At 45.6% G+C, this 20,001-nt stretch overlaps 1 protein-coding gene and 3 non-coding genes across 4 annotated transcripts; all 4 read left to right on the top strand.

The window, feature by feature from the left end:
• The first annotated feature begins 1,351 nt into the window (after positions 1–1,351).
• Positions 1,352–1,433, top strand: Trnal-uag. The gene has a single exon. It is a non-coding gene; the product is annotated as a tRNA-Leu (tRNA).
• A 9,744-nt stretch (positions 1,434–11,177) lies between these two features.
• On the top strand, positions 11,178–14,820 carry LOC114639791 (olfactory receptor 6S1). The gene is made up of 2 exons (XM_028788576.1): positions 11,178–11,267; positions 13,645–14,820. The coding sequence occupies exons 1-2, from the start codon at positions 11,190–11,192 to the stop codon at positions 14,653–14,655; spliced, it is 1,089 nt and encodes a 362-aa protein (XP_028644409.1). The 5' UTR covers positions 11,178–11,189; the 3' UTR covers positions 14,656–14,820.
• A 4,552-nt stretch (positions 14,821–19,372) lies between these two features.
• Trnat-ugu lies at positions 19,373–19,445 on the top strand. Its single transcript has one exon. It is a non-coding gene; the product is annotated as a tRNA-Thr (tRNA).
• A 274-nt stretch (positions 19,446–19,719) lies between these two features.
• Trnap-agg lies at positions 19,720–19,791 on the top strand. The gene has a single exon. It is a non-coding gene; the product is annotated as a tRNA-Pro (tRNA).
• Positions 19,792–20,001: the final 210 nt, after the last annotated feature.

The raw sequence follows: 20,001 nt of genomic DNA, 5'->3' as shown, positions 1-20,001 counted from the left end.
ATTAAAGATGGTAAACTTGCAGTTTCTCCCTCATCCTCAGATAGGTTCTTTCGGGGCCAGTTTTGATCCCCTGAAGTTCCAAGTCTGGCAGTAGCACACACCCTCCTTTGTTTAGCTTGATCAATTCAAAATGAATGAAGGGGCCCCATCCCATGCCACCAAAACAATTTAAAACCCCTAACCCTCCAGGGGAAAATAGATTTCAGTTTCTGGGTCCCTTTCCCACTTTGTGGGGAGACTTTCTGTATGTGTGCGCTTCCTCACCTCGCCCACGCGCTCGCTAACTTCTTCAAAATACCTGTTGCTGCCTGCTGCGTCTGAGATTTCCCCTACCTTCTAGTTGTTCAACAAGTGGAGAAAAAAAAACTGGATCATGATCCCCTAGAAAATAACAGAGCTGGACTAGGTCTGGGTGGCTTCAATTTTGATTGCACTGTTTGCAAAAGAGGCAAGCAAGGATCAGGAATATATACAGCCTTCCCGCTTACTGCCTCGTGGTGGAAATTTGCCCCCAAGTATACTCAATTTGGTCAAATGGAAGATGTGATTTGAATATTACCACGAAAACACAATTTCCGTTTAAAGATGCAAAATTCGTTCAAATATTTACCAAGCCCAATCCTTTTGCTGGACTAGTCGCTCGTTTTTTCTAGATAACAGTAGAGGGTTCAATTCTCGGCTACTGCTACACAGATCACCAAAGCAGTGTCTGGTGATTTACACCAACTGTGATCAGGAGCCGGGGAACTTCTTTCATGCGCAGGGAACACGGAGGCCCATGTTTGGTGGGTCTCATGCCAGAAGCTCTAAATGAATCACATCTGCGGTATGGCCACTCTTCCTGAAATCAGAGGACTCATTTTGTTCCTGAGCCGCAGCTCCTGACTCGAGACCTGTGAGCTTCTAGCGAGGGGAGTGGGTATGGTAGCGGTGCGACTGGAGACCAGAGCACGCTGACGTCTCAGAATCCTGGTAGCCTCCAGAGCGCCCTGGTTCACTCAGTGTGTGTGATTTCATAGGGAAGGGCGCCTCTGTCGTCTCCTCCCACGGGCGCGGGGCACCTCGGCTTCCACGCAGTGCACAACACGTCTGCAGTGGCTGGCCACACACCGGACAAACTTCAGCAGAGGAACTGATCAGCCTGCAGACAGCCCTCTCTGGGATGCGGTCAAGAGGGTTGCAGGACCCACCTCGGGAGGGTGGTTCGTTTAATCCGCTCACTCTAGCGCCACGCCAACAGTTTGGAAAGGAAAGGAATGAAAAAAAAATCCTTTAAGCCTGGATTTCAGAGCGCAGTTTAAAGAGAAGTGGAATCACGTAAATAGTATACACAAGAAAAGGTAGGCAGACCGGTAGTGTGGCCGAGCGGTCTAAGGCGCTGGATTTAGGCTCCAGTCTCTTCGGAGGCGTGGGTTCGAATCCCACCACTGCCAGTGTTTTATTTCCCAAGACTGATTAGTTGTCTCCATTCTCTTTGGTGTAATATGAAAATGCTCTTGTATTTTCTGAGCAACTGTCTCTAGACTGGGGTATGTAACCAGAGAAAAGCACACTAATCCCTCACGTCAAGCTCTCTGTGGAGGTCATTGCAGAGCTGAAACAGTGACGTCTCTTCCCTGCCTCTTAACTAAGTTTTATGACAATGTCTTTCTCACCTGTACTTCGCACCGCTGTTTCCCTCATCATCCTCTATTTCCTACGCAAACCGCTAGGAAGTGATATCAAAGAATTGAGACAAACTAAGACCAGAACTAAAAGTCCTAGGGTGAATTTGAAGTCAGAAACGCTGTTTTTCTCTTTGCTTGTTTGGGGCCATTAGTTTGTTTTGCTTTGTTTTCAGGCAGAGTCTCATGTAGCCTAGGCTGATCTGGAACTTGATGTGTAACTGAAGATGACCTTCCAACTCCTGAGCCTCCTGCCTGCATCTTCCACATGCTGAGATAACAGGCCTGGCCCATCGTACATTGCCAGAATTTGATGTCTTTTAAAGAAGCATTCTCTCATGGTGCCTTTCCTAACCAAAGGTAATTAAAAACAAACAAACAAACAAACAAACAGTCTCCAAATATTGTCAATTAGGACCTTGAAGAGCTATTTTGGTCTTTATCTTTTTATTTTGTTTTTGGTTTTATAAGTTTTAGAATATGATTCTGTAGCCAAACCCAGTTCAGTAGTCACTGAATAGTTCGAGTCAGCCTCAAACTTACGGTAACCAGACTAACACAGACTGCCATGTGCTGGAATCAGGCTGCGGTGGTTTGATTGAGAAATGACCACCACAGGCTCCAGTATTTGAACACTTGGTGACCAGTTGGTGACACCGTTTGGAAAGGTGGTGCAAGCTTGCTGGGGAAGTACGTCACTGGGAGGCTTTGTGCACTCACAGTTCACCGCTCTTCCTGTTTGCCCTCTCTGCAGTCTGTGACAGCTGAGGGTGTGATCCTTAATGGACTCTGGTCTCTCTGGAGCATGAGCCCGCATGGAGTCTACACCCTACAAGTTGCCTAGGTAATGTGTTACATACATTACCATAGCAACTGAAAGGTAACCAACGCAGGATTAAGACCCATGTTTCTTTTTCACTCTCTTCTGAGTATATACTGGTCTGTCTCCTTTTCTCTCTATCTCCTACTCCAGGTATTTTGTGTTTCTCTTAGCTATTCTCATGTTCGTCTTCCTGAGCCCCTGTTTTAACCTCAACCTCTCCTTTACTCAGGTAACCTCCCTCCATCACCCCCTCCATTACCCCCTCCCTCCCTCCCTCCATCCCCCCTTCCATCACCCTCCCTCCATCACCCCCTCCATCACCCCCTCCATCACCTCCCTCCATCCCTTCCTCCATCACCCCCTCCATCACCCCCTCCATCACCCCCTCCTGTCACGCTCCCTCCATCACCCCCTCCATCACCCCCCTCCATCACCCCCTCCATCATCCCCTCCATCACCTCCTCCTGTCACGCTCCCTCCATCACCCCCTCCATCACACCCTCTACCTCCCTCCATCACCCCCTCCATCACCCTCCCTCTATCACCCTCCCTCCATCACCCCCTCCATCACCCCCTCCAGTCTCCCTCCTCTTTTCCTTCCATCAAACTCTCTATTACTCTCATTTTCTTACATTCAATCTTTTCTCTCTCTGCCTCTATGTCTTTCCCTCTCCCTGTCTCCCTTCCTCCACCTGTCCCTCTTTTTCCTTTCTACCCTGTTCTCCCCGCTCCTTTTTTTCCCATCTTTATTCTTTGGTTGTCTGGCTGCCTGGCTGGCTGGCTTGCTCCTTCGCTTTTCCTTTCCCTCTCCCTCTCCCACTTTTCCTCCATGCTGTCTCCCTTTCAGTCTTGGGACGGGGTTGAGAGTGGTTGTCAAGGGTTTCACGGAGGAATTCCTGGGGAATGAACAACAGAAATTGAATAGGGAAAACAGAAGATAGGGCAGTGGAGAAAGCGAAAGTAACAGCTTTGTCGGAAACAACTTGATCTGGGGTGGGCGGTGCTCTAAGCTGGGAGTCCACTAAATAGTCTCTGAGTTGGGGGGTGGGGGGCTGGGAGGGGACATTATATGGCCCCTGGGTCCTACCCTTCCCCCATTGGTGATGCTTAGATTCCCTTTTCCTCTCCCCTCACTTTCCCACGGATCTTTTTTTCAAGATGACTTCTGGGAACCAGAAGCTGCCATTTTATTGAGGCTGTTTTTGCTTACCCTATCTCCCTCCAACTGTTCCCCAGTCCTTACTCTTTGTTTGCCTTCCCATACATATTCCCCCATGGCCCCCTTCCTTGACAGAGTCTCACAATGTAGGCCTGGGAGACCTAGAACTCACTGTATAGACCTGGTCCGGCTTGAACCACAGAAGTCTGCCTGACTCTGCTTCCTGAGTGCTGGGATTCTGGTCTTGTGCCCATTGTCTCTCCGATCTGCCCTCCTTTCTCCCCTCAGCCCCTATGTCTCTTTTTGTTCTCTGAGGGCTTGTTAGTCTATGTTTGTCTTTGACTCCTTTTGTGTTTCCTTGCAAGTATGTGACAGTCCCCTCTCCCCTTTTTCTCCTCCTTCCTCCACTCTCTCCCTTACCAGTCCCTGTCTTTGTAGCTTATTTGCTTTCTGTCTTTCTGTCTCATCTTCTCATCATGTGTGGAGGAAGACAGACCTGGGAACAGAAAAGACTCATTCTAGCCATATTTCTTGCACTTGTGAGAGAGGTTTGTCACTGCTAGCAAGATGAGATCACTCCTCAAAGTGGGCATGGAAACATGCCTTTGTACCTACTGACCTCAAGTCCTGTGCCTCTGCTTTTCCAAGCTCACTCACACCTTTGCATGTTTTACTACAGGTGATGAGAGAGTGAGGGTCACTCTCTCTCAGTTAGCTGCTCTGGTTGTTTTGCTACACACTCGGAGGTGAAAGAGCTCCAGCGGCCTGGGAGGGTGGGGGCTATCGAGTGAGTAAGCCAAGCTAGATTGGACAGCAACTGTGTTCTTGTAGAGCCATCTAAATTCACATCCTCCTCATAGGCCACTGTTGGTGGGAGCTCTTGCTGGGTTTTGCTTCCAGGTAGTAGTGGACCCCAGCTGGAAGATAAAGAGGCCCTTGCAGGAGGAGAAGGGCAATGCCAGGATCAGGAGAAGGGTGGCCTCTGAGAAGATGGAGTAGCTAACTGCCATGTGGTGTCCAATTGGAACTGATCATGACAAAGGGCTCCGAAGGGAACCTCTTCCGTAGGAGCACAGATTTCTGATGTTTGTGAAAAGGGAGGGGCCATTTCCCTCTGGGACAGGATGCCTTCTGAAGCAGTTCCTCTCAGTGCTAATAATATACGGCGTCGACATCAAGTCAAGAATTGCTTCCCACTGCTGAAGGAAAGCAGTCTCACTGTCAGGCCAAGAGAATCCCCCTGCCTCAGTATCGTCCTGGTATTCCATAGCCTTCAAAAGGCTCGAAGGCTTCAAGGCTCCAGGCCCGGTGTGGTGACATCCACCATTAGTCCCAGCACTTAGGAGGCAGAGGCAGGTAGATCTCTGTGAGTTTTTACCTGCCTGTTCTATCTAATGACTTTTAGGGCTACATAGAGAGACTCTACCTCAAAAACAAACAAACAGACAAAACAAAACACCAAACAATCAAACAAAAGGGTTGAGTGAAGTTTTAACAGAACAAAGTTTTAATACGAACAGAACAAAGAAAGTTGATTTCAAGATAATACAATTATTGAGGTCACTGGTGGAAACACCGAGAAGGCAGGTTGTGTCAAACAGGGAAGTCTCTGTCACAGTCCCAGTTGCTATTTGATAACATTCTTAGCTTTTGGGTTGGAGAAGCAAATTAGTGGTGTGTTAAAAGTATGCGTCAGGACTGGGGAACTATTTAATAGCAAAGCACTGTCATGCAAATGTGAGAACTTATGTTCAGATCTCCAGCACTTGAGTATACCTGGGAATGACATCATCTATCTGTGAGATGACATCACCTCTCGGCAATCCCAGCAGTGCTGGAGTGAGGTGGGAGGCAGAAACCGGAAAGAGCTTGAAGAACAATGAGAAATCCTGCCTCCAACAAGGTGGAAGGCTAGGACTGACACTAAGGTTGTCCTCTGTGCTCCACATATGCACTGTGGCATGTACACACATGTATACACATACACACACGTACACACACAACCATAAAAGCACAAAGCTAGAAACTATAATATACAATAGAAACTATAATATAATATAATACAATATAATATAATATAATATAATACTTTATAATATAAAGACCAGTAAAGTGAAAAATAGTGTCCAAACAAAGCAATATGTGACTAAAACCTACAAAAACACCATTAAGTTCATTTTTTGTTGGCTGGCCATCTTCTGCTGAGCGTGGGGCCTCTCTAAAGTATAGTTGATATACCCAGTGAGACTCCAACGGAGAAAACGGCTTTTTCCTTTGAAATTGGTTGTCCACTGGAGGTAGCTTCTTGGTTAGGGACAGAAGCTCCTGTCTACGTCCCCGTCTCAGTCTGGGACCCCACGTGGTTTGAAACCTTGTGTGAGTTCATATGTGCATCACTCCTGTTGTGTCTGAAAGGCACTACTTCCTTGGAGTCTTCCATCTCTACTGGCTCTTACAGTCCTTCTGCCTCTTCTTCCTCTTGATTCCCTGAGGCATGGGCGTAGGGGCTTGATGAAGACATTCCATTCACAACTGGGTGTTCCAAAGTATTGCTGTCCGGTGTGGGGTTTGTTATAGTGATGGGAGGCTGGTTGATGCAGGGCAGAACACTGATTAATAGAACGAGTGCCCTCACAAGATGAGGCCAGAGGTCTAGCATCTTTTCATCTATGGAGGCAAGTGAATAACTCCAGGAGTAGAGCAAAGGGCCCTTGCTGAGGACCTGGGCTGCTAAGACCCCGGCTTCCTCATCCTCTATCTTCAGTAGCGAGAAAATAGATGTGTGATTTATTTTCTTTAAACTTGAGCTTTGTTCATGCTAGAAAGGCAAGTGCTTTGTCACCAACCTATCTCCTCAGGCCACCTGGCTCATGGCAACTTGTTACAGCAGCCTGGACTGAGCTAAACGTCTGTTATCACATTTTGTGACAGTACTTTGTCATGTGACAGCACTTTGTCATGTGACAGTACTTTGTCATGTGACAGTACTTTGTCATGTTTTCCTATGCTGTTAAAAACTTAAATGGAATGAAAAAAGAAATTAATTTTAAGGAATCTGTCAGAATGAAAACAGGGCTTCCATATCCCAACCATCACTCCACTGCGATCTCTGTACTCCAAACTGGGATTCTCTGTGTTCTTGAATTTCTATCTTGCCTCCACAATGTCTCGATTAGAAACAGGTTGTTTCAGATAAAGTTGAATTCCTTTTGGAGTTCATTATCAGTTTGCATGTCCTGGGATCTGTATAACCCACATGGTATTTGACATTCCCCAGAGACTGGTTGGTTAATTCTGCAGAATTAGCTTCCGTCTTTGGGGAGATATTTCTGATGTTAATTAAAAAAAAATTTATTTACTTTTTATATATTTGAATACTCTGTCACTGTATTCAGACACACCAGAAGAGGGCATCAGATCCCATTACAGGTGGTTGTGAGCCATCATGTGGTTGCTGGGAATTGAACTCAAGACCTCTGGAAGGGCAGCCATTGTTCTTAACCACTGAGCCATCTCTGCAGCCCCTAATATTAATTTTTAACTAAGGAAATACTGAATTTCTAAAGGCTTGGTCACATCACAAAGACTTGATTGTCACTATTATATATTTACTCCATTTTCCTCTCTGCATTTAGAGCATGAGACAGTCTGAGAACTTTCCCCCATGGGCTTGGGTGTTTGAACACTCAATTGGTGACCCTGTTTGGGGAGGGTTAGGTGGTGCAGCCTTGCTGGAAGAAGAATGTCACCAGAGGACAGACTTTGAGATTAAAAGCCTCAGGCCACTTCCTGGTCCCTCTTTCCCATTCCTCCTAACCATCTGAACTCTCAGCCTCCGCCTCCTGCGTCTATGCTTGCCGCTTGCTACCATGCCACCCACCACAACAGACTCCTATCCCCCTGGAGCTGTGAGCCAAAGTAAACTCTTCTTTTATATCCTGTAGAATTTCCCCTCTCTCATTACTGAGAACAGGTAGAAAATGTTTTAACTACGGTTATTAATGTGAAAAAAATCTATTTGTTACTTTATGCATTTGCCTTTTGCTGTCATATAACAACAACAACAACAACAAAAACATTGGAAGAGCCAACACTAACCTAGTGAAAATGGTTAACGGGATGATGGGACAAGGGTGGTATGGACAAGGGAGGGACTTAGTCTCCCTTGTGTTGCTGGAGATACAAGTGGGTTTGCTCAAGTGCTCAGTGCTACACTTAGTGCTGCTAACCTACACATTGTTATAGCTTTACTTTGAACCATGTGCATATACCTTAAAGACAAAATCTAAAACATCACGAGCATATGCAGTCACAGACACAAGCGCATTGTCCCTACTATGCTCTACTGTCACATGATCAACTAGGCTTGTTAGTATCATTAACTGAGCGCCAGAGTCATTTTCATACAAGTTTAACACTTAATTTTAACGCTTAATCTTTGACAAAGGTGTCACAAACATTCTGGCGTGAAGAATCTCTTCAACAAATAGTTTTGGAAAAACTGCATGTCTTGCCTGCATGTAGAAAAATGAAACTACACATGTCTTACCCTGTAGAGAAACTCATTCAAAATGAATGGAAAACCTTAATGTAAGACCCTAAACTTTGAGACTGACAGAGGAAAGAGAGAAAATGCTTCAAGAATAGTTAAAGATTTCTTGGGAAAGATTCTAACTGTATAGAAAATAATCTTAACAGTTGACAAAGAAGATTGCACAAGGTTAAACCACTTCAGCGCCACAAAGGAAGCCATCTTTGCAGTGAAGAAACAGCCTGCTGAATGAGGGGGAAAAGTTGCTATGTCTCATAGGAGATAAATATTTAAAAAGCTATATAGAACCCCAAAGTTAAAAACCAAAAATTATATGACTAATAAGTGACCTAATGCACTGAATAGATAGCTCTCCAAAGAAATGAAACAAAATGGCCAATAAGGATTTGAAAATGTGTTTAATATTCCTAGCCATGGGGGCTGGAGAGATGGCTCAGAGGTTAAGAGCAGTGGCTGCTCTTTCAGAGATCTTGAATTCAATTCCCAGCAATGACACGGTGACTCACAACTATCTGTAATAGGATCTGATGCCCTCTTCTGGTGTGTCTGAAGCCAGTGACAGTGTACTCATATACATAAAAATAAATAAATAAATAAATAAATAAATATCTTTAAAAAAAATCCCTAGCCAGCAGGGAAAAAAGTTAAAATAACTTTGAGACCCCATGTCACCTCAGTTGAAATCACCAAGCAAAAAGTTATAACAAATGTAAAGAGAAAGAGAAATTATTATTTACTCCTAGTCAGAATAGAAATGGGTACAGCCAGTACGGAAGTCAATGTGGAGACTCTTCAAAATACCAAAACTTACCATGTAATCAATCCAGCCTTACCTCAAGGGGTCTAAGTCAGCATCCCACAGAACTCCTCACCCATCTGCGTTCACTGCTGCTTTGTTCATAGTAGTTAAGAAATAGAGCCAACCAACAACCAACAGACAAACAGGAAAGGGAAACATGGGTAGGTATACATGGTGGAATTGTCTTCAGCTGTCTCACAGAATGAAATTATGACAGTCATAGGAAAATGGATGGAAATAAGCCAAACTCAGAAGACATATTGTGTTTTTTTCAACATATGGGGTCTATATTTAAATTTATAGATACATTGTACACACACATATTTGTAAGTGTATATATGAATACATACGTGTATACTGCATGTACATATATGTGTAGGATATGGAAGTAGGAAGGTGACTATGAAAGAGAGAGACTAAGGGAGTGGCGGCAGGGTGGGTAAGAGGATGTACGTGTCCTTAAATGGGAAGGTGGAAGGGAGTCACAAGATGCCGCGGAGGGACTCGTGCAAGTGTAGGAGGGCGAATAAAAATAAATAATAAAATAATAATAATGTGCATTGTGAAAATGTCTCAAGTTTCTTTGTATGCTAGTCAAAATTTTAAATTTTGAAAGACTAGTTCTGTAATTTAAAAAAAAAACAATCTCGCCTTATTTTTTCAGTGGCTTTAAGTATTATAGTTCAATCAAAAGTTTTATTTTGAGACAGAATCTTATGAATCCCAAGCTGACCTCAAATTTCTAATAGTTCAAGTACTGTGCTTACAGGCATGAGTCTCTAGGTGCCACTTCAGTTAAGGTTTAAAGTTTTGTGTAGAGTTCTCTAGACAGCTCTCACACTCCTTGGATCTTTTCTTTAGATGCAGCCTTCCTTAGCTTAGCAAGTGAGAGCTCCCGCTTAGAGCCTGGTTTGGTGCAACAGCTCTGCCAGTGCTCAGTCCTCTCTTGCTCCTTCCTTTACAGTTTAGTGTAAAGTTTAGCTTGTCTCACTTTGCCCAGGCTTCTTTATGGCTATCTTAAATGTTCTCAGAAGGATTATGTCCAGCAAGGACGGAATCCAGTCAAACTGACCCTGGAAGGCCCTGGGTGTTCTACGTAGCTCAGAACTCAACTTATGTTTATTTCAGAGGAGCAGCTGGTCTTCCAGTCTGGGGATTCAGAGTAGGTGAGTACGCATATCATTTTTAAGCATCTAGTACGTTCCAAGCATTGTGATGCATGCCAGAAATGCAAAGGTGAAAACTTGGTGCCCTAAAGATGAAGAGACTAGAAGACGTAGCAGGTTAAGTATCAGGTTGGAAAGAAGTCAGCAGAACTGGTTGGTCATAGTTCTGGCTGGAAAGTGCTCAAAAAGGTGGGATGGAGAGGAATGAGTAGGAGAATTGAGTTAACTGAGGCTTGGACCTGAACAGGAAGCCATCAGGTCTTTAGGAAGGAGCGTACGGTACGCGGAGATGAACACATGCGAGCTGAACACATGCGAGCAGCTCTCCAGAATCCTTGGCAATGCTTTGGGTGCATGGAATTCCATAGGATTGGCAGGATGTAAAGTATATGGCGGGAAGAAGCAACAGCAGAGAGATGGTATGGACAGCCTCTTACTATCTCATCACACCCTTGGGTCTTCCATTATTTTCTACCATAGAACCCAAGGGGAAGAGTTGCACTATCATTCTAAGTCCTCAGGGTAAGGAGGTGATGTCGGTGTTGCTTGGGTTACAGACATTTCCCCCTGAGTGTCACGAGGAGCAAGGTGGCTGATGTTGGTCAGGTGCCATGATTTCTCTCACTTCCATAGTTAATGCTTTTTCTACAGTTGCCTGACTTAGGGTGGTTGATGTCAGATGAAGAGAACAACATTCTTTGTCTCCTTTTCAGATTTACAAGGCACAGGGTATAGGAAGTTATCATAGAATCACAAATTTCTGGAACCTTTGGGACGTGTTTGCACCCCAGCCTCTCTCTTCTACTGTCCTGCTGTCTGGATAGTTTCCTCTCCCCAGCCCTGCTGCTCCTTGACCTCCTCATGTCTACATCAAGGCTTGTTTCTCCAACGGAAACCAAGGTGGCTCACGGAAGACCCTGCCTTGCTATACAGAGATTTACTAGAGACCAATGACTTCAAGTGTTTTTTTCCCTGCACTCGATCTAAAACCAGGAGCCAGGAAGAATGGGGTCTAAAAGCAAAACAATGGACATTCTATTCCTAAAGCCCATCGAGACGAAAAAATACAATGCTTTTCAACCACTAGAGGGAAAACATCTATTGGTAAGTGTGTTGTACTCTTAGGGTAGACGTAACCGTCCATGTTCATCCCTTGCCTTCCATCTACTGTTCTTGCAGTGACATTTTAGTGCGGAGACAATTGTCTTTCACATGAGCTGTGCCTAGGTCAGCCTAGGACACTGATCATTTGGTAGGAGCCATTCTGTCTACAGAGAGAGACTGGGCCCTGGTGTTTGACTTGCTCATGGCATAAAAAGGGACAGTATATCCAGGAACGGTTTTTATACCCATCTCTGTGAATTCAAGGCCAACCTGGTCTATATAGCAAGGTCCAAGGCTACTTAGTGAGACCCTGTCTCAAAACACTCAATCAGACAAACAGAACAAAGCAATCTGTGAGGAACAATGTAATGCCCTCCTCAGGGTCAGAAAGCTCCTCTGCTCACTAGGCAGAAGATCAGCAGCAGAGGCTATGCCAGGGAGAAGAGCCCAAGGGAAGAGGCCTTACCCAACCTCTTGTTTCCCCAAGTGAAGGATTCATCCCCTAGAGCTTTGAGGATACCAGCCTACCCTCAGTTTTCCAGTGCAGGTTGCTGGAAGGGTGGAGGTGATACTGACCTGCAAACCGGGGAAGATAAAAATTTCAGGGTCCTATGCTTATGAAATATCTATGGCGTTCCAGAGCAGGAGAGTCATCCCCTGTTGTATCAGGTATAGATAGGCTCAGTCCAATGAATTGGTTTCACAAGGAATGACAGAGAGCCAGAAAAAAGACCTGCTTTGAGGTACCCTGTGCCTTCTCATTACACTTCATCCTTACTTTCTGTTCTTAGGTCAAATGCTTTGCTTCTGTGGAAAACATTCCTCTCCCCTCAGGCGCTCACTCCAGAGCCTGTGTTTTAGGGCTCAAGCCTGTATTTTAGGGCTCACCCCAGAGCCTGTATTTTAGGCATCTCTTTCTTGAGAACACTATTTACCCTCTAAGTCCCATGTTTCACACTCTTCTTAGCATTTCTTCGTCACAAACTGTAATTTTTCTGTTATGTCGTTAGGCACTGGACAGTGATCCAGCAACGTGGCCTGTCTTAGAATTATGGTGAGAGCAGAGCTAAAACTGTAGTCCTAACCTGCACAGTGTGATTCCTGTAGTTGCCAGAGGGAAGAGTGCCAGCAAATGAGCCCCTAAGGTGGATAACCACAAAGCTTCTGTATCCTAGACGAAAGGGGTACATGCTTTCCACTCCCACATCTAAGATCCAGAGGTGAGAATGGGACCAGAGTAAAGAGTCAGGAGTTTAACATCTGCTGGGGATGGGATGGCTGTCCTAAAAAGTCACTACCAGAAGGGGGTGTCTTCAGAACAGTACAGCTAGAGAACAGTTAGCGCTCTTATAACCAATCCTGATGCTTTGCTACTGAGAGTTATTAGTTTTTTCTTACCTTTAGTGTTTTCCTTATCTTTTAATGGAGACTTTTAGAGACAGCACTTTAGAATACTATCAACTTGACCATTTTTTTTTAATTTGTGGGACTGGAAGGACTTGAATCAGCTTCATTTCCAGTTTAATTAATTATAGCAGAATCTGTAATTCTGTTCCTGACAGTCTAATGGAGTCTGTTTTTGAAAAGACTTCAGATTGTATCTCAGAAGGAAAATGTCACAAATTGAGAAAGGCCTCATGAGCTCATATTAATATTAGCCAGGGCAGCTAGCCTGAATACAACTGAGTGAATGGATCAACAGGGCTTCTTGCTATCGTCTCATTTATACGTACTTCAGTTACTTCAGAAATGCAAGCAGTTTGTGATGGTCTGAGTTTGGTTAAGCTCTTGGTTTATTGTGAAAATTCTCCATTTTACTGTGAAAAGGGAGAATTAGTGTACAAAATGCCCCAGGCTCTACTGCTAATTGTTTAGCTGGGTAATTGAAATTCAAACAAGGACTCCATCCCTTGATCCCTTCCAAACGTGGGGGCAAGCCAAGCCTGGACTTTGACTTTCCGTCCTGATTTTCTCTGCCACTTCATTTGTTAGGTTGATGTAGGAAACTTTTGAATCCTTGTCCTGTTATTTCTTGCTCCTTACCGAAATTTGTAACAGAGGAACAGAGCGTACTCGGTCAGTGTGCGTAGACAAGCAGGAATTCTAAGGCAGGAAATCAACTGGAACTGTTTCTTCACAAAACCACATTCTCATATTTTCACCCAATTCAGATGTTCCGAGATATTTTCCTCATCGTAATGAAGAACCATCAGTCAAGAGTTGAGAATGAGATCGCTGAAGACACAGGCTCCTGACGTTTCCCTAAGACTTAGCTACCCTGTAGGGGAACATTCTCTGTAAACAGATAGTGACCTTGAGTTTCAGGATGGGTGACAGAATATCTTCTTATCACGAGCACGTTCACATTGTCTTGCAGCTGAGAAAGATAATAACGGCTCCACGTGGGAACCAGAGTGATGGCGCGGCGGAGTTTGTCCTGGCGGGCTTCCCGAATCTCAACAGCACAGGAGCAGAAGTGTTCTCCCTGTTCCTTTTCATTTACCTGTTGACTCTCACGGGCAACATGTTGATTGTGGGGGTGGTGGGCTCGGATCATCGCCTGCAGACGCCCATGTACTTCTTCCTGGCTAACTTGTCCTGCCTAGAGATTCTGATCACTTCTGTCATCATTCCGAAGATGCTGAGCAATTTCCTCTCGAGACGGCACACCATTTCCTTTGCTGCCTGTATTACTCAATTTTACTTTTACTTCTTTCTGGGGGCCTCTGAGTTCCTACTGTTGGCCGTCATGTCTGTGGATCGCTACCTGGCCATCTGCCGTCCTCTGCATTACCCCTTGCTCATGAATGGAGCCGTGTGCTTCCGGGTGGCCTTGGCCTGCTGGATGGGGGGACTCCTCCCTGTGCTTGGCCCCACAGTGGCTGTGGCCTTGCTTCCTTTCTGCAGACAGGGTGCTGTGGTTCAGCACTTCTTCTGTGACAGCGGACCCTTGCTTCACCTGGCATGTACCAACACCACCAGACTGGAGGAGGCTGACTTTGTCCTGGCCTTTCTTGTCATCGTGTCCTCGCTCTCCGTTACTGCTGCGTCCTATGGCCACATAGTCCTGGCCGTCCTGCGCATTCCCTCTGCTTCGGGTCGGCAGAAGGCTTTCTCCACCTGTACTTCCCACTTGATGGTGGTAACCCTCTTCTATGGGAGTGCCATTTTCCTCTACGTAAGGCCATCCCAGAGCGGCTCTGTGGATACGAACTGGTCTGTAACCGTGGTCACAACATTTGTGACCCCTCTGCTGAATCCATTTATCTATGCCTTACGCAACAATCAAGTCAAGGAAGCTTTGAAAGAGATGTTCGGAAAGGTAGTCACAAAGCTTTTGCAACAGTCTTTCCTTGGGGATAGTTTGAGAAAGAAGACAGTCAGGTGAAAGTGAAGGGACTCAGTCTCAGGTCCACACGTCTCCATTGCCAGCTCTTTCTTCATCCTGAGAGGAGCCACAGTGAGCTTCAAGGAGAGCAAGCCTACATTTCTCTTTCAAGCAAAAATGAATCGACTACATTATATCTCGTAATAACAACTCATGCTATTTTCAGTTTCTTATTTTATTAATTATGTGCCTATGTGGGGGATATGGGGTATGTGCATGAGAGACAGAGATTCTCTGGTAGGTAGTCAGGGAGAAGAGTTATGGCTAGGTAAGAAAGGTGACCAACTTCTGACATGGCTGGCTTTTCTCACCTTCCTGATCTGTTACAAAAACTTGGCAGCTTAAAGCAAAGGTCTGGAAGCCCCCCTTCCCAATAGGCCCCGGCTGATAGACTGTTACATGACAGTTATAGGCCAATCAACTAGTCTTTCTTCAAACCGACCAACCCTTAATTTGGGGAGTGTAGTGCCCCATAGACTTGTGTGAATGCTTGGCCCATAGGGAGTGGCACTATTAGAAGGTATGGCCTTGTTGGAAGCATGGCCTGCAGGCTGCCATGCTTCCCATCATGACAATAATGGACTGAACCTCTGAAACGAACTCCTTGTCCTGCATGTGTAGGTTTCTCAGTGTGCAGCAGTAGTACTGTTTAGTAAATTCTGACCCTTTGCTCCACCTACGCTGTCGGGCAGGCTCCCTTTGCTGTGTTTCAAGTCAGTATATGCTTAAAGACTTATAACCACAAACTTCCAACGGTTGTTTTGGAGAATGCTAGCATACTCTTCATTTCTGCTTTTTATCTAACATAAATTATAAAGTAAGTCAAGACACATATCTGTGCCTAAGATGACAGAAGTCTTCCGCTGTTTATTTAGTAGGTGTGGCACATGTACCTACTATTCCTGGGGGTTCTACTTGGGAGGCCGTGAGTTCTAGCCAGTCAGGGCTACATAGTGAGACCTGGTCTCAAAATGGAAAAGAAAATATAATTAAAGATCAAAAGGCACCTTCAAAAGCTAGCCTCGGCAGCCTGGTCTACATAGTGAGTTCAGGGTTGCCAGGGATATATAGACAGTCCCATCTCGAAAACCAACCACCCAAGGGACACATAAAGCCAGTCTCCGAATTCTTGTTTTGTGGCTAGGCTGCGTAGATCGCAGCCTCCACAGGCTTGCCCCTGGAAGATCCCAACTACACTGGTATTTGACCTTTGACCTTGATATTTCTCTTGGGCAACTTTAATTCTTTTGTTTGTTTTTTCATTTTGTTTTGTGTGAGAGAGGAGCAATAAGAAAAATCTAGATCCCCTTAAAAAAAAAAAGTTAACCAAGCTGTGACAGTTTTAAGTCAGCTTGACACAAGCTACAATCATCTGGGAAGAGGAACCGCAACTGTGAAAATGCCCTCATCTGATTGGCCCGTGAGAAGCCCGTGGTGTGTTTTCTGCTTTGATGACGGATGTGGGAGGGTCCAGTTTCTTATAGTTGTGACTGTTACACGGAGCCCACCGGAGATGAACACTCGGACAACATTTGATGCCAATTAAAATCCTTTATTCCTGCTGGCTGGGACTACACACAGGAACTCATGACCTAAGTGTAGTCTGGAGTGTACACTGCACAGGGTTTTGAAGGCGGAGTCCTGGCGGCTTGCTTAGCAGCCTGCTGGGGGCAGTGGTGGGGAGCCTCACAGAAGCAAGCCGTTTGACAGAAGCTTCTTGCCCTTCTGTTCCTAGATGGGATTCTCCATCAAGGAGATCAAATTCTAGTGAAACCCGAAATAGCCTCTGCAAGAATACAAGATGGAGGAACTGCTGCTCTGCCTTACCCTGCTAGAGTACCGCTCCTGCGCAGATGGTCCTGGGTGTTATAAAAAGGCAGACGGAGCAAGCCAGGTGAAACAAGCCAGGAAGCAGCACTCCTCCACGGCCTCCGCATCAGCTCCAGTCTCAGGTTCCTGCCTTGAGAACCTGAGATCCTGTCCTTTCTCCAGTGATGGATATAAACCCTTTCCTCCCCAAGTTGCTTTTGGTCATGGTGTATTATTGTGGTGCTTTGGATGAGAATGGCCCCCATAGGCCCATATGTGTAAATGTTTGGTCCCCCGTTGGTGATTTCATGACCAACTGGAAAGAAGGATTAGGAGGCATGGCCTTGTTGTAGGAAGTGTGTCGTGGCATGCTCTTTCTGCCTGTCACTTGCAGATCATCTGTGAGTTCTTGGTGCTCCAGCACCATGCCTCCCTGCCTGCTGCCATGCCCCTCAGCATAATGTTCATGGACCAACCCTCTGAAACGGTAAGCAGCCCCCAATTAAGTGATTCCTTCAAGACGATTTGGTCATGGTGTCTCAACAAGCAACCGACCAATAAGACAAGTATCATGGCTACAAGGACCTTACCTAAGACACAAGCTCCTGGGGCAGCTGACCCTACAAAGCTACAGATGGCACATCCTGTGTGATATAGTCAGCTAAGCATTCTGAGTTCCTTAACTCCCCCCATATCTTCTAAGTTATCACATAGATAAAACTTCTTCCTCACAGTGTAGGACCCCTCCTTCCTGCTGCAAGTCCTAAATGGGCACCTTTGCTCTCTGGGTGATGGTATGAGGCCTTTTCCTTTGTAGCCCACCATCCTGCGTGGCATTAAATGAAGCTGGCTGTGTGCTTGAGGACAATCTGCCTGGTGTTCCTCTTGAACCGAAGACTTTACAACACTGGCCTCAGGAAATAAACCATTACCTACAGTGACCAGTCCAGGAAGCCAACCTACAGTCAAACTTAAAGGGACCCACAGTCCTGTCTCTAGCATCTAGGCCAGGAGGCCACAACAACACATTATAAATAAGCCCTAATCCTGGAGTTGGGGAAACCCTGATCATGAAAAATAAAATCAGCTCTAGAAGATGGGGGCTTGACAAATGAGCAATAGCCTCTCCAGTTATAAGTGAGGTCCAAGTAGAAGAAGGGAAATAAACACTGCAAACCATGCAGGTGCACGCATCTGTGTGGCAATGGTATCTAGCTCCTACGTCATAGTCTCTAGTTAGGGCAGACCTGAAGCCTCCTGCTTGTCTGCTAACAAGCTTTATCACTCTCTGCCTTCAACTACCAAAGACTGAGGCATGGCAGCCTGTCCTGAATCACATTCTGGATGCTTTTTGTATCTCCTTGTTTATAGGACCCTTGCTTGTTTCCACACTAGGATGAAAGTACCTCAGAATAAAAATGTGAGGGAAAATGGGAGCCAGACAAACCTGTGAAAATATAAACAGATGGCTTAGAAGAAGCACATAGGATGTCCAGGAACACGTGAGAGACAGTGCCAATCTCAACTGGAAGGGGCCAAAGTAAGCTGTGAGCAGGTGGTCTAGGAATACGGGGCAGTTTGGCATTAAACAGTGGCATGACTCCTAGGGATAGGAACGGCTGAATATGGATAGAATCTTTGGCCAAAAGATGGTTTGTTTTGACAGACAAATGTCAGGCCCATAGCTATTGCTCTGCGTCTTCTTTGGAGTGCTTTTTTAATTACCTAAGAATTCTTTTAAATATGTAATGGATAACCAGTAAAGGAGACTAAACCAGTCCCTGCAGAGAGTGCAAGAGAGCCCACCAAACTGTGGCCAGGTGGGGATGAGGATTATTGTGGGGAAAGGAAAGGAGCCAAGAATATGACCAGAGGATGATGGGAGAAGAAACAGCAAGAAGGGAAGTTTTGACTGAGACTGATTTTGTCTAAATCCACTCTCTGAAAATTATAGCAATAAAGATGACAAGAAACGATGATAATGGGCTCTTATTTCTGAACGAGAACACTACATAACTAACCAAATGATATAGTAATTTACAGTCTTAAAGAACGAACCTTGTGGCTTTCTTGGGGATGTGGTGGCCAGGGCCACCATAGAAAGTCTGAGGACCTGTGGCCAGGGAGTACAGGGGGACACAGGTCCAACTAAGTCAACAAAGACCCTGCTTGTCCGGCTCTGTGCACAGGACATCTTGGTGAGACCTCTGTAGACTCAAACCCGGATCGGGAACATCTGCCGTAGATGGCTTATTTTCCTAATTAACGGAGCTCACTCATTTCTTTAAAATGTTTTGAGGTCAGCAACATCATGTGTACATTTACATAAGACAGGATGTAATGAATGTTTTTTAGGTAGAGGATAGCTGTGAAGTTTTTCTTAAGTAAATGCATGTCTTTGTTCTTGTTTACCAGGTTACAGAAACAAGGATTTGAAAAGGTTTAAAAGTGCAAATCTTGTTTTATTTTTTAATAGCAAAGATGTGTGAGTGTTAAATTTGTTCTCTGGTTAAATTTTGCACCGATTGCTTCCTCCCTTGAGCCTTTGAGAAAGACTCACTGTAGAAAAGGCGGCCAAAAGTTTGCTGGGATTCAGGCAGGTGGGCGCCGGCTCATCCTCGCGGGGGTCCCCGGGCGCTGCTCCTCCGCGGGGTCCCCTCTGCCGGGTCCTTTCTGTACATCACTGCGGGAGGTCCCGCTTCAGTTTCCAAGACGAGAGACAAAATGACAGTCTGGGGAGGCTATACTCGAAGCAGAACATTTCAGGAATAGGACAAGAGAACGTTCCATTTTTGATTCAGAAGACCATGGAATTTCCCTTGTAACGAATCCTACACAATACTCCAGAATAACAGGTTGACAATATATATCTATAAGGGGAGAAGTAGGAATCTCTTTCTCAGGTGAGGGCTCCATAGCTCAGGGGTTAGAGCACTGGTCTTGTAAACCAGGGGTCGCGAGTTCAAATCTCGCTGGGGCCTTCAAGTTACCTTTTTTGTTTTCTTTCTCGACCCTTGAGAAGCGCGTACCCTTCACCGGTCTGGGTTCCAGAAGACCGCGGTTTCTCAGCCTTGCTTCTGCGCCCGCCGGCGGCTTCGCTGCAACCAAACCCGGAGTCCGCGCGGGGCGGGCGGGTGGCTTCGTAAGGCGGAGTGGGCGTTTGTCCTTCCAGCAGAAGGCGCTCCAGCGCCGGAAGCTCCTTACCTCAGGGCGATCATGAGTCTTGAGGCGAAAATAGGGGCCGGCGTATCCAGTGGCTCGTTGGTCTAGGGGTATGATTCTCGCTTAGGGTGCGAGAGGTCCCGGGTTCAAATCCCGGACGAGCCCAACTTTTGAGTGGCTAACTCTGCTTTGGAGAAAAGTAGGGGAATTATTCGAAATAGCAACAACTTGAAAAACAAACAATTTTCTTTCCTGGTAAGGCGCGGCCTGTTCTCCCGAAAGAGACCGCTGTGCTTGTTACGTGGTAGTGGACTTCTGTGTAGCTTCTCTTCTTCTCTCTCTCTCTCTCTCTCTCTCTCTCTCTCTCTCTCTCTC

The sequence above is a fragment of the Grammomys surdaster genome, unplaced genomic scaffold, assembly GCF_004785775.1.
Source record: "Grammomys surdaster isolate TR1022 unplaced genomic scaffold, NIH_TR_1.0 125750, whole genome shotgun sequence".
NCBI classification, from domain to species: domain Eukaryota; kingdom Metazoa; phylum Chordata; class Mammalia; order Rodentia; family Muridae; genus Grammomys; species Grammomys surdaster.
The sequence above is the reverse complement of the archived record's forward strand: the minus strand, read 5'-3'. Positions and strand labels throughout refer to the sequence as shown.

What these genes read in the sequence shown, in the direction of transcription:
- LOC114639791 (XM_028788576.1), top strand. Translation starts at nt 11,190, where the DNA reads ATGGACATTCTATTCCTAAAGCCCATCGAGACGAAAAAATACAATGCT. An exon ending in TAGAGGGAAAACATCTATTG is followed by an intron (nt 11,268 to 13,644) that starts GTAAGTGTGTTG and finishes ATTGTCTTGCAG; the next exon opens with CTGAGAAAGATAATAACGGC.